This window comes from Sceloporus occidentalis, unplaced genomic scaffold (assembly GCF_023333645.1).
Source record: "Sceloporus occidentalis isolate IW3139 unplaced genomic scaffold, rSceOcc1.0.p SCAF_47, whole genome shotgun sequence".
NCBI lineage: Eukaryota > Metazoa > Chordata > Lepidosauria > Squamata > Phrynosomatidae > Sceloporus > Sceloporus occidentalis.
The window spans coordinates 4,498,275-4,526,199 of NW_028317027.1; the positions used below are offsets into that span (position 1 = coordinate 4,498,275).

Sequence of the window (27,925 nt, forward strand, 5' to 3'; positions counted from 1 at the left end):
TGTTGGGGTGGAGTGTTCCTTTAATGAGGCAAACTTTGAAAATGTTTAGTTCAGGGAAAGGACAGAACTAGAAATGGTATTTTTCATGCTGTATTTAGTTTATTTACTTATTATTTTATCAAACATGACAGGTTACTTAAAACTATGTGTGATAAATATTGGGATTTTTGGGGGGATTTAATAGAATTAAAGCCAATTCAGTTAATGTTTTACCTTTAAAAACTGAGGCGTTGCAAGACGAACTGTTGCGACAAAACATACTTGCTTGCCAAGCTGTGATCGATATGTTCTTGAAACAGTTCCTTCAAAGCCATTGCATGAGGAATTAGACACTGCAAAGAAAAGCACAACCTCAGATGTTCCAAAAACACTTTATCCTCAGGTTAGGTTCTCATCACAGTATTTCCCAAAAACCGTGTGGCATTATAATAACTGGATGCAGAGATGGCATTCGATAGATTAAACTGGTCTTTCTTAGGGGAATGCATGAGGAGATATGGTATCCCTGATGAATTTATACAAATCTGTCTGGGAATCCACTCTCCTATTTTTGACATAAATAATGGAGCAAGACAGGGGTGTCCCATGTCACCTCTTTTATATATACTCTCTTTAGAGCCACTTGCACAACTAATTCGCCAAAACAAAAATATTAACATTACCAAACCAAACTGAACAACATAAAATCTCAATGTTTGCAGATGACATCATGCTAACCCTATTGAATCCCTACCTCACCTAATTAATGACCTTAAAATGTTTAACAAAGTATCATATCACAAAATAAACAACAACAAATCCCAAGCATTAACTTTAAACCTAGATACAAAAACGAAATCCTTACTGCATGAGTCATACAATTTTGATTGGCGAAAAAGCAACTTGAAATATCTGGGTATTGATCTTTATAGAAATACAACAAGCATAGCGGGCAACAATTTAAAAAATGTACGGAAAAATGTCCAAGCGGATATAAGAAGATGGCAAGGTTTTAACCTTTCATGGTTTGGAAGAAATTCAGCAATTAAAATGAATATAATACCAAAAATTCTTTACCTTTTAAGAACAATTCCTCTAAAATTTCCAGTCAAACTCCTTAAAACTATCCAAGGAACCATAAATAGATATATTAGAGGAAAAAAAAAACCCCTAGAGTCAGTATGTCAACTTTATATAGACATACACTCAAAGGAGGTATGGGGATTCCTAATGTTTTACTATATCACAAGGCGGCCATATAATCTCAACTAGTCTTATTCCTCTCAAACCCTAAAAAAAATAGGCGAAATAAATAGAAGAAAATCCTCTAAGCTATCCTATAGTTTCACATGTCATGTGGGCAAACAACATCCCAATCAAACCTAAAGCAACCATGCCAACATTAACTTATGTATTAAAAACATGGATAACATTTTTAAAATCCTTCAATTTGGAAAACAATCTGTCAAAGATAGCCCCAATACAAACTCTACACCTTAATATACCTGGGTTAAACATCGCAAACTGGGTATTATGTAAGATAAATTCAATTTCTCAAATATTACCTCAAAAAAACTGAAATCTTTTGAATGTTTGAGGGAAGAGTTTAATCTTCGCCCCAGAGAAATTTTTAACTATTTAAAAATAAAAAAATACTTAAACTCACCAGCTTTCATACAGAGATTTTCTAATACACAAATTGCTTTTATGGAATCGAAATTAAACAATTTAACAGATATAAAAGGGTTAGTATCTTTTATGTATTAACAATTGTTAACTAATATTTTTACAGTCAAAATAAAATTTTTAGACCATTGGGCAACAGAAATAGAAGAAACAATAGATGATGAACAATGGGATCAATCGTTTGCTTTACTGAAAGGCCCAACCAAATGTATAAAACTATCAGAATAAAATACTTTATAGGTGGCACTACACACCTGAGAAATTGCACACATTCTATCCCCAAAGACCGAATTTATGTTGGCGGAAATGCAACCAAATTGGTACTCATCTACATATATTTTGGTCCTGTCCACAAGTATATCAAATCTCAATTATACAAACACATGAGTGAAATCCTAAAAATCCAGATTCCAATTGATCCAAAGATAGCGATTTTGGGAATCTATCCGCATTATATACCACACAAATTCAGGAAACTTTTAAATATAGCTTTTATGCTTTTTAAACAGTTTTTAGCTAAACTATGGAACTCGGATCAGCTTCCAACCATACCAATGATCATCAAAAGAATGAGAGAAACTAGAAAAATGGAATTGGGTTTCCATATGGCCAACCAGACAATGAGCACTTTCAATAAAATATGGGAAAACTTTCCATCAAAGGAGCATGATTAAAATAAATAAATAACATATTCATAAAATCAATTCATTATCCCTAGCTATACTTCATCAAATATCATTAAATTGAGGGTTAGAATAAAGATGACACATATACATAGATAAACCACCTCATATCGCAGCAATGACTACACTCCTTGGAAATATAATTTATGCATACTCGTGTTTAGGATCAATCCATAAATATCTGAAAACATACACAACTTTCACCATAATGGTTGTTTTTGTTATACTTTAATTTTTCCTTTGGTTTTCTTTTACACTTTCTTATAATTTTGTTCCTTTTATCTTTGCAACTGATTATCTTGAAATATTCAATCTTTATGTTGTGTTGTATTTTTGGCATTATGATGTATTTACTCTGTAAACGGAGTATCGAGGTCACATAGAATGAAATGATCTCGGTGTTCCCTTGACCTTGTAATATCTTTGTCATTAACCAACACACTCTGTAACAGAGTTTGATATACATGCAAAAAAAAAATCTTTAATCAAAACTCTCCAATAAAAACTTATTATATAAAAAAATAGCACCACTAAACGTATCTGCTGCTTTACTCTTGTGTCTCTGTTACAGAATTATAATAAAAGTGTCCTACTTAGTTAAAAGCCTTGTATAACATTATAAAACATATACATTTTCACACGATATGTAAAATCACTTTTAAAAAATGCTGCTGCTTTTTGCTTGTCAGTCAGTGTTGTTGATGGTTAAAATATTTGTTTTAAAGTAAGGAACTATTTTAATACGAATTAGTAAGAATTAGTTTCCACTTCTCACCCCACTCGTACAAAGGATGTCATCTTCTACCAAAGGAGAATGTATCAAAAGTGAAAGGATAGTCTTTTGGGCAGATAATTAGAAAATACATTTAAAGAGGATATGTTTATGTTTTGCATAGGCTCCAAAGCATATTTGCATGCAACTAGAGGAATGCATGCGCAAGTCATTAATTAATTAAAGTGTCTCATTTTCATCCTCAGCTGGCTGTCTCTACTAAAACAACAAGCATTAGTATGTAAACTTTTTGCACATGCTGAGCAGCCCTGAAACAGTAGCCCATTGCATGTATTCTAGGAAACATCACTGTTCAAACAGCATACATGTAAATAGCATGTGCTACCTTGTTGATTTCAATGGCACCCTTATTAAATATAAATTGGATTCCTCTGAGCATATGCAAGAAGTGTACTCAGGAACACTCATTGTTTTCAATAGAGGAAGCTGGGGAGAGGAGTTAAAAGGAGTCTCTTTTCCTAACCTCAGTAACTAAAGAATGCTTTCACTGATTTGCATGCAGTAAAATCCACTGGAAGCCATCAAACATGGAGACCAAAATGCTTTTTAACACAAAATAAGGCTGGAATGTACTTATAATGGAGGGGAATAGAAATACAGACCCTGAAATAAGACGTTAAAACCCATTCCTCAGGTTATTTTAATTCGCATTACCCGGGTTTATTTAGTGCATAAAACTGTAAAACGTAGGATTTGGGAAAAGCATTAGATCTATTTTAAATGTTTTTAACAATACTTAATATATAAGAGTTCAAGCTCCTACAATTCTCTTATGCGTCTCACTGGTGTGTTATCTTAGCATTTGCGAATTGTAAGCCAGTTTATTAGCATTACTGATCTAAGAACAACACTGCTTCAGCTGACACAGTATTTGGCTGAAAACATTATTGTTTTTTGTTTCAAGATGTATTCCCTTATTCAGTCAACAGTATTTTTAGAAACAAATAATCCAGGACCATCTGAATACTTTTGGTGGAGTTGATCTTTATGAAACGATGACTCACTTGGAAAAATGTAACCATCCGACCAGAAAAATACAGGAAGAAAACAGTAATTAGGATGCTGCCATTGGTTTGGCAGCTGAAGGGCTCTCCTTGGTCTCCACACCACCACAAAGAGCTTCATCAGACATGCCAGGCAAGCTGTGCTAACTGCACAAATATGCATCCCTCCTCAAGCTAGTCCTTACATGTTACCAACATGCTTTGAACCTCAGAGGTGAAGTAAGGGCAATGAGTCACAACGCCTGAGAGGCATGGAGAGGAAATGCACTGTGGTTTGTAGAAGGCACGCTGAGGAATCTCAGCAGAGGATGACCTATTTGGAGAGACACCAGAGGCATCTGAATAGTTTCTCTCTGGAACAAAATATGACATACAGAGTGCAGAAAACTAGGAGTGCCTTTTCACTTCTCATAAAATGCTTTTAAATCTCTTTTAGCTAAATGGAGCTGAACGGCTACATAAGAAGTGCAAACTCTAAGCTTGACATGACAGCCTAAAGACTTGCATCAAATTGTTTACCAATTCACTTAAAACTGAAGGTGACCTGATGTAGTTTATTCAATTATTATTATTACTAATATTATCTATAATTTATTGGCACCAACAAATTATGCAGCACTGTACAATTTAAAAGGGGCAGGTAACACATACATAACAAATATACATTAATACATACAGATACATCAGGAGTTGAGAACCCTGGAACCTTCACATAAAGTTCTAGACAGTAATGGTGGGCTTCTGAGGGCCCCACTCATGAGCTTACAGTCTGAAGGAAATGAAAAGTTATAGTTGAACGGTTTATCAGGTTCCTCTCTAGTTTATATAGCTAGATAAAAAAATTAAGCTGCAGCTGCTCTTCATTGGTTGATGTCATATGAGCCCCCTGCAGGCGACCAATAGAGTTGCTCGTACAGACTTTTAAAATCCTGGTGCCGAAACTCAGCCTGGGGAGACCACTGATCTCCCCGCTCCAAGGGTTAAAAGTCCGTATGAATGTCCAATAGAGTCGCCTGTACGGACATTTAACTCCTCACGGCGGAACTCGGCCTAGGGAGGTTCCAGGAGTTAAAGGTCTATGCAAGCAACTCTATTGGTCACCGGCAGGTAGCAGAGGAGCTCCCTGCCGGTGACCAATAGAGTCGCTCCTAAAGACCTATAAATAGAAGAACATTAATATTTTAGAGCTTCTTGATCCAGGGAGAAATCTGATTGCCTCTTGGAGTCAAGAAGGAATTTTTTCCCCCTGATGGCAGAATTGGAATTAGCTTAATTAGGGGTTTTTTGCCTTCTTTTGGATCAAGAATAGGAAGGTTAGGTAGAAGGGTTGAACTTGAGGGACTTAGATCTTTTTTCTACCTTATGAACTATGTAACTATGTAACTATGTAACCTTTATCTCCCGACGGCGAAACTCCGCCTGGGGAGACCATTGGACTCCCTGCTCCAGGAGTTAAAGGTCCTTATGAGCGACCAATAGAGTCGCTCGTACAGACCTTTAACTCCTGACGGCGGAACTTGGCCTGGGAGACCATTGGGCTCCCCATTCCAAGAGTTAAAGGTACGTAAGAGTAAATTTGACTTTGTTTAGTATATTGTAGTGCTATTCGTTATACTGATAATAAAGAGAGCAATCATTATGGGTTTAAAACATAAAGTGTTTTTCTGAGAAATACTATTAATGGCACTATAGTAAATACACAACAAGAAATTAAGAAGAAATTATAACACCTTAATTTTTGTTATGTCCTACTGACACCAAATAACTGCCAACTGTCATTTTAATGTACCTGCAAGCTCCGCCCAGTTGATGACATCATGCCTGCGCGGAAGCCCAGTGCCATCTAACCAAACACAACACTACAATTTCCTTTTGTCCCCAAAATTGTTAAATGTTGCTAAATGTTATTTTTCATATCTGTTTTATTATGCCTTTATGAAATCTTGTTATCTAAAACCACAGATTTAAAATACTAACTTAAGTTGGAAAGAACTATACTATGAGATCTATACTGTGCTAATATTGTTCAATAGGCAATCTTGATGAATCTAGGTTGAAGAGTTTCTGAAACTCCAAATATTGTACTTTCCTCACAAAATGCAATGTACGATTGTGTGCTTTATATTCAACATCCAACATCATTAACTAATTTAACTTACCAGTGTTGCAAGACCGAAAATTTCCAACAAACTTAATATATTCATATGTTGGGAACTCCTTTGGATTTAAAGTGCCTCTTAGAAGGTGACAGCAAAACTCCAGCCCATTGTCAGCTTAAACAACAGAAATACAATACAAAATTACAACAGTGATGTCCATAATGATCATTCAATTGTGATCATTCAAATGTGTAGTTCTTCTCAATTTCTGCTTAGGGCTGAAAGGGTAAACATTCTCACCTCTCGACCTTAGTTCACAATCAGTACTCTTTAAGAGTCTGCAACAGCTGTAGTGCAGATCTCCAGATATTTTACATACTACAATGTAATATGCATTTATTTTAAATATAGTTTTAGTATGTAGTTATCAGGACTACTAATACGACCCACATCATAATAAGCAGCAGTTGAGGAAAGATAGGTGCCATATGTGTGTGTATAATTATTTTCTGGATATTATTATCTGGCTAATTATTCTCACACCATGTATACTTTTTTATCATTTTATTTATTTAAAAAAATACATTATTTTTAACCAGCTGCTGGAATTTCTATATCATGTGTGAGGATCTGGTCATGGAAGTTCTGTGTGATGAACAACATAGGGTAAAATCACCATAAAAATAACTGGCCATGACTGGAAACAGATCCTACCACACTGTACAGAAGTAATACCATAGGTATAATTTCAGTTGAAGACAAGATGTCATTGATAAAACAGGTGTTCAAAACAACTTACAGTTCAAGCAGTTGAGAGAAGCAGGGTCTGTGATAAGCATATGTGATGATAATATCTTATATATCTCTGAATGTTCTTGCTCTGGCAGGAAATTCAACAAATTTTGATCCATGATATCTGACTGTAGAGGAAAAAGTTATAACAAATATTGGTAAAATATACAAATACTACACTTACAAACAGACGCAGAAACAAGTTTAAGATCAAAACCCAAATCAATGTACTTTTAGGTTATGTTCCAACTGAAACACCAAGACCTGTGCTAGATATTATTCAATTTTCAGAAACATTAGAAATTTTGTGTTGGAAAATATGTTTGAGAATATGGGACCCATCACATTAGCAGAAAAATTGTCCATAAAATCCTTGTTAATTCCCCCCCCCCCCGGTCCCTCTTGCCGGTCTTCCTCTTACATGTAATGTGAATCAGCATGCGTGTGGCAGATACACACTCAATATCTGCCATAAGATTAGATTTAATATCTATACTCCTACATAAAAATATATTAGAATGATATCTACTGTTAAGTAAATTACCATCATGCTAAGCTCACAGCTCACAGAGACATAAAGGCTCTGACTCATGCATCTTGGTTACGTCTTTATGTGGCGGGATTAGGTGAAAGACAAAAAGACAATTTTACTGAAAGAGTTTTATCAAGATGCTTAAGTTCATCATGTCTAAATCATAGCCGTTTTCTTCAATTCCTGAGCAAAAAAGAGAGTGCAATTTTATAAGCCCTCACTATAAAACGAACATAAAATAGACAAACCGCGAAGAATAGGAGATGTTTATATGTTGTAAGAAAAAATGAAGTTGGAAAAAATCATGAACGTATTTCCCAAACCTCATGAATGAGAATCATAAAACACGCTCAAGAACCTTACTACAAACTTTCTACACATGTATTGCATGTAGTGCAAGAGACATTTACAGAGCAAGTGAACAGTATATATGTTAGTGGGAAGTGATCAATAGTGCCAGATCAAACAATAGCCATAGGCACAAATGGCTCATTACAATAGGTCAACAGAATAATTACATGTCTATACCAAAATACAGACATTCATAGTGTGAATTTTCTTGTACTGAAGGCTGGACAAACCAGGTTTCCATATCTACTTATTAGTAATGCGTTATTTGTTTTTCTAAAAGAATACAATGATAGAGACACAAAAAAACATTACTAAGCAACACCATATCAAATGTATCACAGTGTTTTGACAGTTAATAGTAATGTATTGACAATCTATTAAAAAAAAACAATATAAAAGATATTAAAGCTCTTTCCTGACGTAACCTTGTACGGTGATTGGAGTCTGAAAAAAGGGCACGAATCAGTAACATCTCCCTTTAGAGTGGGCAACGTGGCCTCCATCAGGGGAGTACGCCCAGTATTGGTATACTCAGTTTATACCAATATTGGTATACAAATTTTGTTTGCTTCCCAGAGAATTGTTTACTTATTTAAGTTAAAAATATATATTAATTATTCTACAGTCTAACAAATCTGATGCTCAAGCATGGTTAGAGTCAATACCTAACCAAAATAATCTAAAAATGATATCAAAATTTTATGATTTCACCTTCCGTCTTAAACATAAATTATGTAAAAATGTATCCAGATGTCTCTAAAATGTGTATATATATATTTGGACCCACTGGATCAATAAATTAAAACTCCCTTTAACAAGTATCAAAAAAGTGGTGGCTTACTGTAAAGACATTTCAGTATTTTTCTGTCTTTTCTAAAGTAGTAAAGTAAAACCAATGTTTTTCATATTGTCTCTTATATGACTATGATAATGTAGGTACACAGTTTTTCAAGGAACTTGGCAGGTAGGTTGTTAGAAAAATCTAGGAGAACTAACCACAGTTCTTCTGTGGATTTAGGCAGCCTCAGTTGCTTCTCTCTTCGTATATTCCCAGACATACTTGATGATGTTGAGATTAGGGCTCTGCGGAGGCCATACCATCGCTCTATTGTTCTTCTTTATGCTGAAGATAGTTCTTAATGATTTCGGCTGTATGTTTGGGGCCGTTGTCATGCAGCAGAATACATTTAGGGCCAATGAAATGCCTCACTGATAGTATTGCATGATGGTGAAGTATCTGCCTGTACTTCTCAGCACTGAGGACACCATTAATTCTGATCAAATTCCCAACTCCATTTTGCAAAAACTTGCAAGGAACCTCCACCAAGCTTCACCGTTGCCTGCAAATACTCAATTTTGTACCGCTCTCCAGTCCGTCCGGAACAAACTGCCTTCTGCTACAGCTGAACATTTTTACTCATCAATCCAGAGCCCCTGCTGCCATTTTTCTTGCCTCAATCCCTGTGTTCTTTGGGTTGCTTGGCTTTGTTTCCACGTCAGAGGTATGACTTTTCCAGACAGTACATGGGTGTACCAGGGTCCCACTTTTTTCAGCAGAGCTAATGGCACTGCTGGACATCTTCTGATTGTAAAGGTAAGTAAGCCTTATGAGCCTTTTACTTGCTGCAGTTAGTTTCCTTGGCTCACCAAGGAAACTTCTATCTGCCTTGAAATGTCTGCTTGGCAGAGAGCTTGCTAATGCAGTATAACTATCTTGTGTCTTGTTGCTGTGCTCAGTCTTGACATCGTATATGACTTTTGACATTAAACTTGTGAGTTTGGCTTTTCCTAACCCAGTTTTATTCCTCCTACACAGCCGTATCTGTTACAGTGAGTTATTGTGTTTCAATCTACATTTTAAATTGATGATAATTAGCACCTGTTTGGTAAAATTGTTTAATCATAAACCTAACTATATGCCTGCAAAATCCCTGATTGTATGCATTTGTTCCTAGAAAAAAATGATACTGATTTGAATGCTAAGGGTAGTCAAATATTAATTTGAGTTAGCTTTTCCTTCTGTTTGCTCACTTTGGATGTTGGTAAATAATAAAAATAAACAATTAACGTCTGAAATATTTGAAATTATTCCTATTTTATGGCATTTTACACCTACCTAAAACTTTTGCACAGTTATTTTTTTACTTATATTTTATTTTTTTAAATTATTTTTATCATTTTATATAGCATCATCATATTCTGTAGCACTGCACAATGGGTAAACAGGACATAACAGTAGTGTATAACATAGCAATTTGACTTACAGAAACAAGAGGTAGGGAGGGTCCTGCTCAAACGAGATTAGTGTTAGATTCAGAGTGTGCTTTAGTGTATGCTGTTGGAAAGTGTATGTATGTGTATAAGTGTGTGGTGGTGGTGTTGTGTGTGTTACGGTATGACATTATCCTGAGTGTGTATGTCAACGTATAGTGCCTTAAGTCTGTACTGGGCTCCAAGAATTCTGAGGGCGGGCCTGGTGGGCAAGGATAAGTGGACAGTCTCACCAAACTCGACCTAGATGGACCAACGTATAACCCGTTAAATATTATTCGGTCTATACAAATTTACTATGCCTAAAAAGGGGGAAACCTTTTATAGATTAACCTGACCTCTTCATTATTTATGTATTTATATGTATTTTGCTGGGGCCTACCATTTTGAGTTACCTTGCAAGCTTTTTAAGTTTTGGTCTGGCTCCTAATATCTATGTAGCTTAGCCCAGTGTTGCCTGTGCTACATGACTTGCAAATGACTGATCACAAAAATTAAGAACAGAAACACAGAATATACTTACTGGTAAATGGCCAAGAAGTGGAGTGATGCTATCAGAAACATATATGATACTCCCATCTGTTGTGACTGCTATAATGAAGCCATCTAGTGCCTAAACATAATGAACAAAATGTTGAATTTCTGATTTTCACTGCAGAATCATACATCTATTAGGACACAAGACTGAGTACTTGAACTTTGGTTTACATTACATACTCACATTGCAATATTGTATAAACATTACACATTTTTCCTAGACAATCTTCCTTTACTGATAAAATTACTTATGCACTTGACTAAACTTGGCAGATAAGACTTAAAAATGTTTGGCCTTCTATTGTGGCATCCTTCAACCATTAAGAGTAAATTGAAATTATGCAGGAAGCGACAAGCATAGGATGCAAATAAACTGTTCCAATTACCTGTTTACATCTTCTCCAGAAATCTTATTGGTCCAGAAATCTTATGGTTCATCTTATGGGATGAGTTGACCAATGACCATGTCTCTGACTTTAAATATATATATATATATATATATATATATATATATATATACACCATATTTGCTTAATTATAAGATGACCCTGATTATAAGACGACCGCCCAAAATTTGAATATTAATTAAAAGAAAAACCCTGATATGCCTCCCTGATATGCCACTTTTCCCCCTATATGCCACTCTGTCCACTCATATGCCTTATACTCTCTATATGCCACTTCGCCCCCCTGATATGCCTTACCCCCCCCGACTTACAGATGCATCCCTCGACTTGTCCCCCGTGCTCCAGACTCCCTGTTGTCAAGTAGGACTTCCACCGGGCCTCTATGATGGAGCACCGGAAGGTCATGTGACGCCGGCTCTCCGTCACAGAAGCCCCGGCAAAGTGTCAGGTAGCAATGGAGGTTGAGGATCCAGGTCCCCTGCAGTGCTGCGGGGGATCTGGATCTTAGTCTTATAGTCAGACCTCTATTTGAGTACTGTATATGGTATATACAGTACTGTGCAAAAGTTTTAGAATGCTTTCAAAAATATACATGTTGTTTATCATTTAACAAAATGCAAAATGAGCGAACAGAAGAAAAGACAAATGAATATTTGCTGTGACCACCATTTGCCTTCAAAATAGCATCAATTCTTCTAGGTGCACAAAGTCAGAGGTTTTGTAGGCATATACAGTAGTTAGGTGTATGATTAAACAATTATATCAAATAGGTCCTAATGATCATACATTTTATTTACAGATTTAAGCACAATCATTAACAGAAACAGCTTTGTAGGAGGAATAAAAATGTTTGAGGAACAGCCAAACTCACAAACAATGTGAAGTCATACACCATGGCCAGACTAAGCACAGCAACAAGATGTACTGTATTAGCAATGTCTCTCTCAGACATAAATTTCAAGGCAGACAGGTGTTTCCAGATGTTCTGTCCACATTCTTTTGAAAAAGCACAAAGAAACTGGCAATGTTGAGGACCATCAAAGCAGTGGTCGGCCAAGGAAATGTAGGACACATGACGCTTACTTCCCTTCGCAATCGGAAGATGTCCAACAGTGCCATCAGCTCAGCATTGGCAGAAAATAGCGGGACCCTGGTATACCCATCTACTGTCCAGAGAGGTTTTGTCAGAAGTGGTCTTCATTGGAAACAAGACTTTTCACAAAAAAACAGAGCAATTGGGGTACAGAAAATTTGCAACAAGTACTGATGAGTCAATTTCAACTAAGTGGCTGTAGCAGAAGTCTGGAGAGCAGTAAAAGAATCAATGCTTACAGGAAACAGTGAAACATGGTGGAGATTTTTTGAGAGTCTGGGGCTGCATTTCTGCAAATGGACTTGGGGATTTGATCAGAATGGTCTCCTCATGCAATACCATTAGTGAGACATTTTACTGGCTTTAAATTTATTCTGCAGCATAACAGCTACCCTACACATATAAAGTCATAAAGAACTATCTTCAGCATTAAAAGATCAAGGAGTCCAGTAAGTGATGGTATAGCCCCCACATAGCCCTGATCTCAACTTCATCGAGACTGTCTGTGTTTACATGAAAAGAAAGAAGCAAATGAGATTGCCTAAATCCACAGAAGAACTGTGGTTAGCTCTCCAAGATGTTTGGAACAACCTACCTGCCGAGTTCCTTAAAAACTGTGTGCAAGCGTACATAGAAGAATTGATGTTGTTTTGAAGGGAAAGGGTGGTCACACCAAATATTGATTTTATTTAGATTTTGCATTTTGTTAAATGGGAAAAAATAAAAAATGGCAATTACCAATTTACAACTGTTTTAAGGCATAAATGATTTCCTATTTGTACAAGTCTCAAATTAAATGAACTAAAGTATTAAAAATGGCAAAACTTAAAAATTTTGTATTTACCTCCAACATGAGCTGAGTGAACTCTTCATTAGTAAGGAAAGAAGGCTTCCAGTCCTGCTGGAGATCACAGATCTCTGTCTGAGCAACCTCTGACCAAATTAAAAAAAAACATTATCATTTTAAAACAGAACCATGCAAAGATCACTTCAATGCAAACACTTTCTTAGTAGAAATCCATATAACCATTACTTTTTTAACAAACCACTTCTGAATGGGATATTTTGGCATATTAATACGAGTAACAAATGATTACAACAGCAACAAATTAACAGATATAGGAAAGGCTGAACTTGATGGACACATGTCTTTTTTCAGCCTATGTATGTAACTATGTAATTACTGGAGCACATGCACATGCACATGCTCCCTGAACTAGATGTGACATCATGTCAGGGCTGTAATTTCACTACAGTAGTAATGGTACCCACATTCTAATATAATAGATATAGATTGATGCCCACTTTAGTTATACCAATACATCTTGTCAATGTTTTTAAAATAAATTATATTTTATAGTATCTGCTATAACGTATTTGCTCGATTATAAGACAAGGTTTTTTCCATCTTTGAAAAATACCCCTCGTCTTATAATCGGGGTCGTCTTATAATCAGACCTCAACTAGGTCTGACTATGCGACTAAGATCCAGATGCAGGGGACCTGTATCCTCCCGTCCCTCCCCCAAACTTACCGGTGCTTCTGAGTCCCCGGTGCTTAGTCCGGGCAGCGTGATCTCTGACAGCTGGGGAAGGTCTGCGCGATGGACACAGGCAACCCCCGCTGCTAACCGGACCTCCTCCCGGCTGCAGCGGAAGTTGTCTATGCGAATCGCGTAGAGCTCTACACGCTGCCCGGACTACGCACCGGGGACTCAGAGGCTCCTGTAAGTTTGGAGGAGGGAGGGGGAGGAAGTGTTAAATGGGGGGCATAAGGCATTTCTGGAGGCAGAGTGCTCTGTGAAATGCCTTTTAACCCCTTAATGCCACTCTGCCTCTAGAAATGCCTTTTAACCCTCTATACGCCACTCTGCCTCCTGAAATGCCTTATATCTCCCTATATGCCAGGGGGCAGATGTGCATAACTGGGGGGGCAGGTTGAAAATAAAGGAAATAAAAACAAAATATTTTTCTCAATCATAGCTTTTATTAAAAAATAATTGTTCACATAGTTTACACGAATTAACATTTACTAGTAAAACCTTTTTCCTATCCAGGCTTTTTCTTTTTTTCATAAATTAATATTTAGATTTTGGGGGGTCGTCTTATAATCAGGGTCATCTTATAATCGAGCAAATACGGTAGTATCAATCAGATTTTATTTATCGAGAGCCAGCAGATTCCAAAGCACTGTTACAATAAGGGGGGGTCGAATGAATAGGATGCTCCAGTTTTCATGGAATCGTCTTGAAAAATAAAATCATATGCAAATTTTGGATCCCAACCCAAAGGGGACACCACACGTATTTAATGACTCTTAGTTGTCATATACATTAAGAGCATACGATGGCTGGAGTGTCACATTAACATATAATTAATGATAAAATACAAATAACATTTCCTCTTTTACAGTATATACTTTTTAAACACGTATATGTTATGATGTAATATATTCAAATGGAATAAATGGAACACAAACATATGTTCATTAATAATTTGCCATTTTGTAATGTACACACACACACACACATATCTCTCTCTCTCTCTCTCTCTCTCTATCAGGGGCGGGCTGGGCCGGGGGGCAGGGGGGCAATTGGCCCACAGGCCGCCCGAAATCTAATCTAAACGGCCGCTGGGTGCTGATGCCGCCGGCCGGTGCTACTATAATACTTTTTTTTTTTTTACTTATTTACTATGGCAAGCGGCAAGCCGATCCTTTAAAAAAAGGTATTAAAGCAGAGCCGGCCGGCAGCATCAGCACCCAGCGGCTGTGTGCGATGGCCGCCTAGTGATGGGAGCAGTGCCAGCGTGAGGGTTGAAAGCTCCGCCCCCTCGCACGGAGCTTTCACCCCTCACGCTGCTCCCATCACTATGCGGCCAATCCAATCTAAACGGCCGATGCGTGCTGCTGATGCCGCCGGCCGGCGCTACTTTAATTTTTTTTTTTATTTAATATGGCAAGCCGGATTGGCTTGCCATAATAAATAAAAAAAAAAAAAAAGTATTAAAGAAGCTCCAGCTGGCGGAATCAGCAGCACGCATCGGCCGTTTAGATTAGATTGGCCGCCTAGTGATGATGGGAGCAGCGTCAGGAGTGAAAGCTCCGCCCCCTTGCGCTCAGACTGCTGGAGCACCGGATGTTAGTGACACAAAGTAGAAACGGCAGTCTGCAGCTACGAGGAGACGGAGGCCTAGACGAAGAAGTGGAAGAAGGTTATTAAACCAATCTTTGTACAAATTATATATTATTCTTTTGTATTCGGTAAAAAAAAAAAAAAAAGGTAGTGCCACCTCTGTCCCCAATTAACCCCTCCCAGTGTCACCTCTGTCCCCTTTCAGCTCCCCATGTCATTGCTGTCCCCCATCAGCCCCAACCAGTGTCACCTCTGTCCCCAATCAGCCCCTCCCAGTGTCACCTCTGTCCCCTTTCAGCCCCCATGTCATTACTGTCCCCATTCAGCTCTCCAGTGTCACCTCTGTCCCCAATCAGCCCCTCCCATTGTCACCTCTGTCCCCAATCAGCCCCCCCATGTCATTACTGTCCCCATTCAGCTCTCCAGTGTCACCTCTGTCCCCAATCAGCCCCTCCCAGTGTCACCTCTGTCCCCAATCAGCCCCCCATGTCATTGCTGTCCCTATTCAGCTCTCTAGTATCACCTCTGTCCCCAATCAGCCCCTCCCAGTGTCACCTTTGTCTGCATTCAGCACCCCCATGTCATTGCTGTCCACATTCAGCTCCCCAGTGTTACCTGTGTCCCCAATCATACCCTCCCGGTGTCACCTCTGTCCACAATCAGCCCCTCCCAGTGTCATTACTATCCCCATTCAGCTCTCCAGTGTCACCTCTGTCCCCATTCAGCCCCCCATGTAATTACTGTCCACATTCAGCTCCCATGTGTCAGCTCTGTCCCCAATCAGCTCTTCCAGGGAATTAATATTTGAGAGTGTATGGGCCCACTTGATCCTGGTAGGGTACTCATATTAGCCTTAAAAACACTTTCCCTGCTGCTGTGTACTATACGTCCCATAGTTCTCAGCCAGTATCATGGGGGACATTTACCTGGCTGAGCATCAGGGGGACATTAGGTTTTGCGGTTTTTTTTACTATCCTTTGTTGCTATTAAATTTACTTATGTTAAACCACATTTGAATCATATTTGTATTTTTATAATCAATATGCGTTAGAAAATCAGGAAAAGATGGGCTGATTCGGTGGCACAATGGGCCACTTGACTTGACTTGCCCCCCAGGCCTTAGGCTGCCAGCCCTCCCCTGCTCTCTCTCTCTCTCTCTCTATATATATATATATAAAAGTTGACATATGTGCAATGAAGAACACACACTGATTTCCACACCCCAGCTATTTCACTCAGGCCCTGACTATTTATTTCTATTTTTGCTCAGACCACATTATTTCCCATACATGTAAACCATAGGTGAGTAATTGTCTTGATACAATAGAGATGTGATTGTGGCCAACTTGCCCTTACAGAGGTATTTGAGGATGCCTTGGGGGCATCACTGGAAAGTGAGGGAGCACTTACGCTGTTATCAACTCAGCTCTATCTCAAGCACCTCAAGGTCATGCCTGCAATGGCTTAATGGGAGGCAGGATAAGTTTGTTATTCACGTATAGACAGAAAGAATATTGAAGTGTGTGCCAGGGACTTACCATTGTGCTTTTGTAGGAAGCCAATGACTTTTTCCAGCACGGTGGTTTTATCCATTTTGCGAGTGTTTCCTGGAAGCATGATACTGAGCTCTTTAATAAGTACATTAAACTGGTCTCGCCTTTTTTTCTCAGACCTGTTACGTGAAGCCCTATTTAGGAAAATACTGCGTGTTAGAGTTTTTTGGCGCAGCATAGCAACATTTTCAGGAGGTTTATTTATTTTAGGATGTTTCAGCCTAACTTGATCAAAACATTTTACAATATATCTAAACACAGAATGTGATGGTGGATATGAACCAATAGGCCCATTTCTTTTACCAGCGGCACATTATTCTTCTACTGTACAACTTAGACTCAAGTCAACTGGTTCTAGTTATCATTTTTATTTAAAAGTATTCTTCTTTATTGAGCCCTTGATATATTTGAAGGTTTATAAGGTGCTTTACACACAAAGTCATCGCACTTACCTCTTTGCTCTATCCTTCTCATCCTCTTCCATTAGCGACTCTCCACAGCTTTTCCTATGAAAAGAATAGAAACAGGAGTTGCAACCTACACACGTGGAACGTTCAGACTTTTTACTGAGCTTCCAAGTGAGTCATTTCTTTCTTTACTGGAATATGGAAAGAGAGAGGGAGAGAAAGAGAGAGGGAGAGAAAGAGAGAGAGAGAGTGCAATGCTATTTTGTTCCAAAATATTTCCAGATTTGTGACAAATTAAGGTTTTTGTTACATGGCTAAAATGATTTATTTTATATTTTTGAATAATACATTTTGACTTATGTTGTTAGGTCACTTTTACAGGAAACTTTTTTACATCCGTTACTGTATAATTTTTCCCATACCTTTGCACAGACAATGGGCTTTGTTGTGCAACAGAGGACTCATTTAAATGTACGGTCAATTACCCACTTATGAATGCAGAAGATATTGTACACCCTGGTATTCTCTATGTAATTATCCATAAAACAGTAAGTCAGGTATTCACCACACTCGTGGTGAAATATATTCTCTAGTTTAAAAACGGTCCTAAAATGTTCCTGCTTTTTAAAATTGACCCGCTACCGCCGGATTCAGTTTAGTTTGGTCTGACCTTCATATCAGATATGGAACAAAGATAGTCTAATGAAAGACTCTGGATATACTTTGTAGGTATGGAAGAATGGTTTAGAAAGGGTTATTATTACTTGTGAACCATTTTAAGTGTGTTGTAAGAGTTACAGGCTCTGTCTGAAGTGTTTAAGATTTTAACGTAATTTAAAAAGAATACAGCATTAAGAGAAAATATTTTAAAAATACAGATTTTATTACACATTCAGTGGAGGTACTTATAAATGTAACTGTTTGCAGCAACTATAACTATAACAGTAAGTATTGTTACTCATGTGTTTTCCTATTTATTCATCTCATTTAACTTTTTATTATTGGCAATCAATTATAAAGAATATACAGTATATTTAGCCACACTGTATAGTGATGAGTTTATAGAAATTGTCTCGTTCTAATCATCTCATCTATAATTAAAATTGGAATACATAACTGTTTTCCAAAAGAGCATTTTCCTTTTCTTCCCTGGAGTACAGTATATAAGTAATTAGTACAATCAGTTCCAGCCTCCTTTGAGAGGCAGCAATTTGCCAGTAAATTCAGCAGAATCCTTCCACTTCTATTGCTCGGTAATGCCAGTGGGATTCTGTCAGTTAGGAAAAAATCATTTAAGGACCTTCTGCTAAAATGACAGCTTAGAATGTCTTCTTTAAACAGTAAACACATAATGATTCTAGCTATACATCTGCCTACATAGGAGATTATTATATGGCAAGGCTATGAAAACTTATTATAGTTACATTTATGAAAGGTACATTTATATAGTGTCTCATCATCCCACTTTTGCCGGAAAAATAGAATCACAAGAATGATTGATCTGGTATGGTGTTCAATTGACTTATCAATGACTTAAAGTGAGTTTATACTCAATTATTTTGAGGCAAATTGAGTTTAAAGAAAAGTAATTTGGAAATACATGGGGCCCTCAATAAACTTTAGAGGGAGGATTAAGTAATCCATGCTATGCCCCTGTATGGCACTAATGGCTCAGAAAATGTGAATGCTTATTTTGCAATAAGAGGGCATTTTAAACTCTTTTTATCCCACTAACACTACAAAGAATAACTTGGCTATGAACACATATTCCTTGAAAACATTTGCAATACACTTGAAGTTTTACAATAGGAAACACCATACATTTACTGTCATTTTAAGAACCTCTTATTTGCGACCAATGTTGTTGCAATGATAACTTGCTACTGGGTACAAAATGGTTACCTGTAAACAGAGAGAACACTCTGCAGGTAACCTAAAGTTGGTTCATTCCACCACAGAGTATTTTATATTTGCAACCAATGTGCTTCTTTTTCGTGTATATATGAAAGTACAAGTTTCAGGGAACAGCAAGCCAACAAAAAGTGGTGGCGGTACCTAAGCCTTGGAGAAGATGTCATAAGTCAGCCTTGAGGACCTTGTGGTATGAAGTCTGACAAATATCTTTCCTGAATACAAAGTATGTAACGTTTTCTGTGAAATGTATACATATTTATATACATTTATTAAGGCCAAATCTGCCTCTTGAAATAGTTTTGTACATGTGATTAAATAATGCATACACTTCTATTCTAGCCTGAAAGAACAGGCTCAGATACATAAGTCTACTTTAATACATCTTCTGTAAATTCCAGAAGCACATAAATATACTATTAGCTCAAAAAAATCTGTCTAGTTAAAATAGTCAAAATCATCTTGTTGTAATACTGTATATACTTATAATAGAATAAAGATAAAAGTCCAAAGTCATAGGACTAAGATATTCATAGACTATTATTGCTGGACTTTTTTTTTTTTTATTAGGGGCATTGTTTTTAAGACCTGAGTGGTAATAGATCTTCACATATATATATATATATATATATATATATATATATATATATATATATATATATCATAAACGTCAATGTTTCAGTCTCCGAAGGGAAGCGTTTCTCAAGACAAACTCCCCTTCAGAGATTGCTACTGCTATAAAGGAATCATTATAGCAAACAAAAAGTCTCATGAGTGCTCCTGCTTTTCTAGATATCTTCTATTTGGCCATTGGAGGCACCATGGATAATTTGTTTGTGGATTTGAGCATGCTACTCACTCCTGGACTATATGCAATACACACTGTGTGTGTTTCTGTGCAATGAGGGAAAAAAGCATATCTAGTTTTGCACTAAAGAAACCAATAATAATTTAAATGGTTTTCCACAAATGCCTCATATGAGCTAAAAATAAATTATATAATTAAATTATATTAAACATTAATCATAATTATATATATATATATATCATGTTTGCACCAGTTCTTTCAATTATTTGTCATTTTAGGGTAGATGTATATTATTGATAATGCCACTCACCTCTGATGAATTGGCCAGAAGAAAAAAGCCACCATGTTTCAGAGCTTTAGCTCATCACAACAGAAAACAATGCAGCACGAAGACTGTCGGAGTAGATTTTATTTTTTTATTTCACAAAAATTTCTGGTTGCCCATCCTCCTCATGCAATGCTAAACTGGATTAGCCTGTTCTGAGCACTAAAACTAGGTCAGTAACACACTATTGTTGAACTGTGATGATGTGATCGCAATAGTTTGCTATCAATCATCATATAAAACTGATAAAACTCACAGTGTAGGTAACAATGGCACCTCTGGTGGAACATGGATTTGTTGTGTATCTTTTTAATTCTAAGTCTGATTAATAATATGGCCCTCTCTAGGGGGCTGCTGTTTACATCTTATGACACGATAAAAATCTACATTTTATGTTAGAACAGGTGAAATAAAGACAATGATGGAACTGGAGAGCATTATTATACATTAAATGTAAGAGAAAAGCACTCTCCATAGAACAGAAGCAGACTAAAAGTAAAAATAATTATTTTCAGTCTACATAATAGCATTCAGGGGAAAATTATTTATGATGGATTACCATAAGAAGCCTAACCTAATCTTATTGACACTCCACATTTAAAAAAGAATACAGAGGGAAAAATGTATAAGAAAAAAAGGAGAAAGCCCTATACAGTTTGTGCTAAGGATCAAATCAAACCAAGGTTGACAAAATAGAGCAAATAGCCCATGACAACCATACACTTCCCTGTCAAGTCAATATATATCAATGTCAGTATCGACAAAAGCTATAAACGATTCCAAAAATAACAAAAGATCTATCCCCAATGTTAACATATATTGTTTTGCACATCACATGTTTCATACTGCTGTAACAAGTACTCTGTTAATATGAACAATCTTTTCTGTAACACATTAGAAACAAGACATCCTATTATAAAAAAGGGTATCTTAGAGTGGATATGATAGCGTTATACAAATAAATAAAAATAACAGCCACTCTCTGGTGATCAGATCATTAATAATGAACAGGTGGTCAACCATTCAAGAGTTGAAGAAAGGACTCATCACTTAATGCCCCAGGAAGGTTTCCTTACAATAAGCATGTGGAATTCTCTAATTATAAACATTGTGCTCGCAACTAGATTTTTTTAGCAAAGAATATACAGGGATATTGTTTGCTATAAGGGCTGGATTAGTTATAGCCTGTTGAACCAGTGAGAAATCAGACCGCCATTGCCTCAATGTGGATTTTATTGCCTTCTGGATTACTATGTTACTATATTACAAATGCCTTCAGGTGTATGTCTGAACAAAACAATATTGTATAATATAATACAGTTCCATCATTGTTTGAAATATATATTTTATTCTATAAGATACAGTACAGTCCAATGTGAATTTAAAAAACACGCACTTGTTTTTTTGGAAAGAGGTCTTGATAGACTTCCAGGCACAGCCGGGCTCATTGCTTTGCTGTGGGTGAAGCTCCTTTGAAAGGTGCTGGAACAAAATATAAATTTATAGTGGGTGGAGATGTTCATTGAGCTGACACGCTGCCAATTCACAGGGAGCAGAAACGGCTCAGCTCAAGTTGTCTCTACCAAACAATTTACCTTTTGAAAAGGATTATCATTCTTGATATACTGTGGCCACACCTGTTTGTGTAAACGTTCTCTTATCAAGCATTGCATAAGCTGCCCCACATCACCTTTCACGCAAGTTACCAAATAAACACAAGGTCCAAGGCAGAAAGGAGCAAAAAAAAAATTATATTAAATATAATTATTTACCTACTACCAATATGTGTGTTCCAAACAGGCCCCCGCATCTATCTTGATCATTGTACAGTTTTTAGAGAGAATAATTACATCCAGTATTGAAATAACTCCACAGCTGATCATAACTTCCCACAACAAGGAGACCTTTCACTCACTAGTGTCATCATAATCAGTACGAATTAAGCAGCTCTCAGCCCTGATACATTAAAGGCCATAATCGGGTTAATTTTATCGAATTTCTTTATATAATTCTGCATTCATGTTTTTACTTCCACAGCATCAATGACATATCTCTACCTGAGATATCGGATATATTTGTGGCATATTAAATGTTTATGCACTTCCTCAATATCCATGTAAACAATGCAATAACCACTCAATTTTATTTTTTAACCTTTCCTTTATTCTGTTGTTTTTTTTATATGATTTCCCAAAAAAAAAGGCAAGTCCCCGTGTGGTACCTTATGGCAGCAATAAAACTAACAATAGAAAGAAAACTTGATATAAAGCTTCAGAAAAAGAAGACTAACCAATTTAGAAATGTGCAGATGTCACCATCGGGGAGTTGTATAGTTGGACTATAAGGCTGTTCCCTGACACTTCATGTATCAACAAATTCTAGACATTGTCTTACAAATGTTTCATTATAAACTATGTTATCACCAGCTATATGCAACTGCTGGCATTCCAGTCTCTGTACGCAACAATTCCCTTGAAGTTCATTAGGCCAAATCAGAATGCATAGCAACTGGAATGTTCCAGCTCGCCTATCCCTAGTTCTAATAGGGTTCTAAATATAACTTGTACTGTTAGGTGATTACGGACTGGTTTCATAATCATTGGTGCTACGTAACACTCAGTGTACCTGTTGTACCACTGTAGTTCCTACTATGGATGAGTACCTATAGATGAAATTGGTCACATCCAATGTTTGTGTTCTTTACATCAGGAAAAAGAAGCAGACTAGACAGGTTGAATGGTTCTTATCTGTTGTCAAAATATCCTGAGTACTTTAAATTCCTTAAAAACAACTTACCTGCAGCAGCTACCCTCCTCTTCCGTGGCCAGGTGATTCTAGCCACTGAAGTCCACGGGAGCTCTTGTGGTACATGTGCATGGGTGGGGAGTGCCTCATTATGTTCACCGAACCAGCGCTGGAGCTAATAGTAACTATACCACATCCAATGAGTTTTAGCTGAACACATCTGCACGGAAAATAGCTGAGGGGTGTAAAGAGGCAAATGCATATGGGGAATTGTGCATTAAAGTATATATATGATGGCTAAAGAACCAGTAGAATCCATTTTCTCAGGGATCAGGAAGGCAACAGGATTTTGCAGGGACAATGATACAAGCATATTTGTAATATTTTGTTGCAGTGAAAAGGGAAAATTATAGAAACCTCACTTTTAATTTTCAAGTATTTCTATAGGTGTTGAGGTTTCTTTTCTAATTTATATTTTGTTTACATATTTTGGTTTGAAGTAATATGGAAGTGGAAAGCCCTGTTGGTTTAAGTGACCGGAATACTCCATAACCAGGTATAGGGTACTGTACATATTTGTTCTAACACAACTATATATATAAACAAATTATATACTTAATCCCTAGATTGCCACTTCAATTCATATTAGTGCGTATTTGCAGTAGCTTTAAGAATTGTTTAATAATCATATACATAGCTCAATAAAAGAACGGCTCTGGAATTTGGGTTACCCAGTTATGTGTCTATGAGAATAAATCAGCATAATACATGCACATGTATTAATTTAACTAAAATATGAATTTTATATAATGTATGTGTATAATGTATGCACATTCCCAAAGTAAAATAAACATTAAAGGGTCGGTAGTTGAGGGACAAATAATATTCCCTTTCATATACTCTTTGACAGCTTGGACAAAAAAAGAGCATATCACTTGGAAACATAACATTGCCATAGCGCATAACATAATGTCAAGTACGGTAAGTAAAAACACAATACACTGATCTTCAGTATTCAAAATAAATGCTCATAGGAAACTAAAGTTTGTGGTATAGGTAAGTAAGAAAGCTATTGTTGTGGACAGTCTAATGTTTGCTTTTATCTGCTCTGGAGTAAAAGCAGCCAACAGTTCCTATAATAACAGTTAGTTAAGCTGCTTAGGACAAGGAATATGTGCTGTGCATTCACTCGTGTTAAAGCAAAGCTGGGAATAATGTGACTATACTGTGGGCAAAAATTAGAAGACTTTTAATAGCTGAGCACAATAAAGCGTAGTCCTCTTTGCATGTTGTTCTCCAAACAAATATAAGCAGAGAGTAAATAAACAACCAAAGATACTATAAATAATATAGGTAAATAATGTGTATACGTTGTGTATTACACAGTCTTACGGCCAGATAAAAAGAAAAAAGTGAATGAATGAATGAATGAAACGCCCTTGGGTTGTGCTCAGAGCTGCACACCTTTTTGCATTCTCTATGCATCTCCTATGAAAACTGATGGTATGGGGGTTTTTTTTGCAGTCCACGCATGTCACCTACCAACATCATGTGTAATTCTGGCTCTTCTGTAGACTACTCATAAATAAGGACTACGTAAGCATAGAAAGACATTTAAAAGCTGGCTTTGGTTTCATACATGGTCTGCGTGAGAGCAAAATGTGCTTATGTTAAGGTCGTACCGCAAATTTTCGTGATTGTTACTGACAATACATTCTGACATGGATCCAGCTGGTTAAGGTTAGATTGGCAAAAGATGTGCTGCAAAATCCCCTGAAAAATCCCTCCAAAGTTTAGTTACAAACGTAATTTTATTTTATAAGACAAAGTTGAAAACTGAGTTGTATGTTCTTACATTTCTCACCAGCCAGAAATGAATGTGTTAAGAAGACAACTGATGTTTAGACAAGCAGATAACAAGTTTAATTCCTGCCCTCCTCAAAGGAAACATGGTGAGACAAACAGTCCCGTAACCCTTGTTCAGACTGAGTCATTTACCTCGTATGCCCTCAAGAAATGTGCTTGCTGGGAAAACAGGCGCCTTGGCAAAGTGTGCCAAAAATCTAAGTACAACACACTGTCCTAATTTGCTATTAAAGCTGAGCGTCTATGATTTCTGAGAACCAGAAAAATTCCAAATGTGGCCGTAACAGAAAATATAATGCAATCGTGGTCCCTCTTACAATACAAATAATGCAGAATGTAGCTGAATGTGATCATCATGCTGTGTGGGGCAGCTTAGAATATACTGTATATTCCAATTAGTTATTTATTTATTTATTTATTTATTTAAATAAAGACAAGGGTGGGAGTCATTCTGAAGTGTTATCTGCCGTACATCTATAACTACAGGTGCCATGATCAAACCAAATGTGAAATATTTCCAACCATATGGAAATGTGTGCATGATTACAATGTTTTGATTACAATCATGGAATGCCACACTATACTGTAGTACGTAGCATAGTAATTACATAGAAAACAATTCCCTGTGGGAAGTGGGGATTTCAGTATAATTCAACATAAGGCATGTACTTCATCAGTACAAAAAAGGGTTAACTTAACAATAAATATTCAACCACCTGTAGAGAGTAGGTTAAATGAAATTTAAACTGTTACCTGCTGAATGTCATTAAAGATTACTGCTAGATAAGCACAATACATGTCAGCAGATACAATACAGGAAAGCTAAAAAAATACCAAAAAATAAAAGAACATTCATATAAAGCTATGGATTGATACTATACCAAAGTGCTTTCCATTGGGGAGATGGACTAATAATATTCTTATGTCTCAAACTGTATTTAAAAAATGAAATAAAAGTCAAGACAATTGAGTAGGATGGAATGGATTTGGTCTACCTATTAAAATTATATATCCAATTGTTTATTATTTAAGGTATCCCCCAAGCCTATCATAATGTACAGACATTTCCCAATCTCATATTCACCTGTTGTTCATATGTTTATTCATTATTTCGAGCAGACCTCCATGTGCACCCACATGCATGTAAAAAGTAGACTTGGGCACCAGGGGGCTCTTCGTGTTCGTCTTCGTGCTCGTCTTCGGGGGGAAAAAAACCTTCGTATTCCGCGAATATTCGCCCGTTCCTGTCTTCTCTTCGGGCGAATATTCGCGGACATTCTTCGTGCTCGTTTAATCTTCGTTTCCTTCCCGGTTGCCTAGCAGGGGTTAATACGGGGTTAACAACACATCGGAGCAGCAGCAGCTGCCGTGAAGGAACGTGTGTGCAACTCTATTGGTCGTTTCGGCAGGGGGCTGGTCTGGCATCAACAAGTGAATTGCAGAACGCACTTCATTCGTTGATGGCAGGCCAGCCCCCTGCCGAAACGACCAATAGAGTTGCACACACGCACTGAGGTGTACTGTACACAAAATGACCTAGAGACAAATGCTCCAAGGAACTTGGCCTCCGTTTATCATACACAGTCACACATCCATAGATGTTTAATAAAAGAATAGGGATTATTTTACATTTTTAAATTGATTTTGGACCACTTGTAATACATGCCTAACATTTGCTACCTATTCACAATGGCATACTTTGCAACAACCCAACTTTTACTGGACAGGACTGGAAAAAAGCAGGACTGTCCACCAAAATCTTAGGTGTGTTGGCAGGTATGCGGATGGAAAAATGTTGGACAAGAACTAAAAAATAGCTTAGGGTTAATGTACGGTTATGTTTAAGATTAGTAGCAGTGCACTGGTTTGGTTAAAGATGTATTATGTCTAAATAATAATTTAATTTTAATTTTAATGGGTTTTAAAAAATTAAGGGGTTTATTTAAATGTATTTTAAAGTTAGATTTATTATTTAGTACTTTATTATATTTATTTAATGTTTATACTAGTGCTACCTACCGAGCTATAACTACCAACGTGTATTTGCATACCTAGATAGCTAAATTAGATGGGACAGGACTGGAAAAAAGCAGGACTGTCCCTGAAAAAGTTGGGTCTGTTGGCAGGTATGTGGATGGAAAAATGTTATAGTATGAAGTGTGAGTTATAGCGTTAATGCTAGTGAGTGTAGAAGTGAAGGCCAGGACAAATAACAAGAGGAAAGGTCCTTGTGATTTGTGCATTGTACGTGTATGTGTTATGTGTGTTATGTGTGTTGTCACTGTGTGTTATATGTGTTATGTATTATGTCACTGTGTTATTTGTGTTATTGTGTTATGTTTGGTTGGTTGGTTGTGTATCAGAAGGAAAATAATGAAATGGAAATGGAAAAGGAAATGGAAAAGGCGAATGAGTGGGCAATTGGCGACCCACTCACCTGTTTCACCCCAGATCAAAGCATCCAAACACTGTCAGTCCTAGACGTTTGGCAGCGGACTTCCAGAGCTCAGACACAAGGCCCTAGCGTAAGCTGGCCACTCTGGCGGAGGTAGCAGGCGTTGCCACACCGCAGACAGAGGCAGCCAGGGGGGAGAAACTGCCCTTACCGTTAGGGACATTTTGGGCATGACTCTAGCCAGGAAGCAAACTGGCACGGAAGAGATGCTGGCACCACCACCACAACCACCACCAGCAGCAGCAGTGAAAAATGGGAAAGGCGAATGAGTGGGCAATTGGCGACCCACTCACCTGTTTCCCCCCAGGGCAAAGCACCCAAACACTGTCAGTCTTAGACGTTTGGCAGCAGACTTCCAGAGCTCAGACACTAGGCCCTAGCGTAAGCTGGCCACTCCGGCGGAGGTAGCAGGCGTTGCCACACTGCAAACAGACGCAGCCAGGGGGGAGAAACTGCCCTTACCATTAGGGACATTTTGGGCATGACTCTAGCCAG

At 37.3% G+C, this 27,925-nt stretch overlaps 1 protein-coding gene across 1 annotated transcript in view; it reads right to left on the bottom strand.

The window, feature by feature from the left end:
• LOC149289258 (neuronal PAS domain-containing protein 2-like) overlaps positions 1-17,415 on the bottom strand; it is a 47,508-nt gene extending 30,093 nt beyond the window's left edge. Inside the window, exons 1-7 of the mRNA XM_089490903.1 lie at positions 17,366-17,415; positions 16,899-17,047; positions 13,072-13,160; positions 10,714-10,803; positions 7,044-7,164; positions 6,305-6,418; positions 214-332 (exon numbers count right to left, since the gene is read on the bottom strand). Of these exons, the coding sequence (XP_089347029.1) occupies positions 214-332; positions 6,305-6,418; positions 7,044-7,164; positions 10,714-10,803; positions 13,072-13,160; positions 16,899-17,047; positions 17,366-17,397 (714 nt within the window). The 5' untranslated portion in view covers positions 17,398-17,415. The remainder of the gene's footprint in view (positions 1-213; positions 333-6,304; positions 6,419-7,043; positions 7,165-10,713; positions 10,804-13,071; positions 13,161-16,898; positions 17,048-17,365) is intronic.
• Between the last annotated feature and the right edge of the window lie 10,510 nt (positions 17,416-27,925).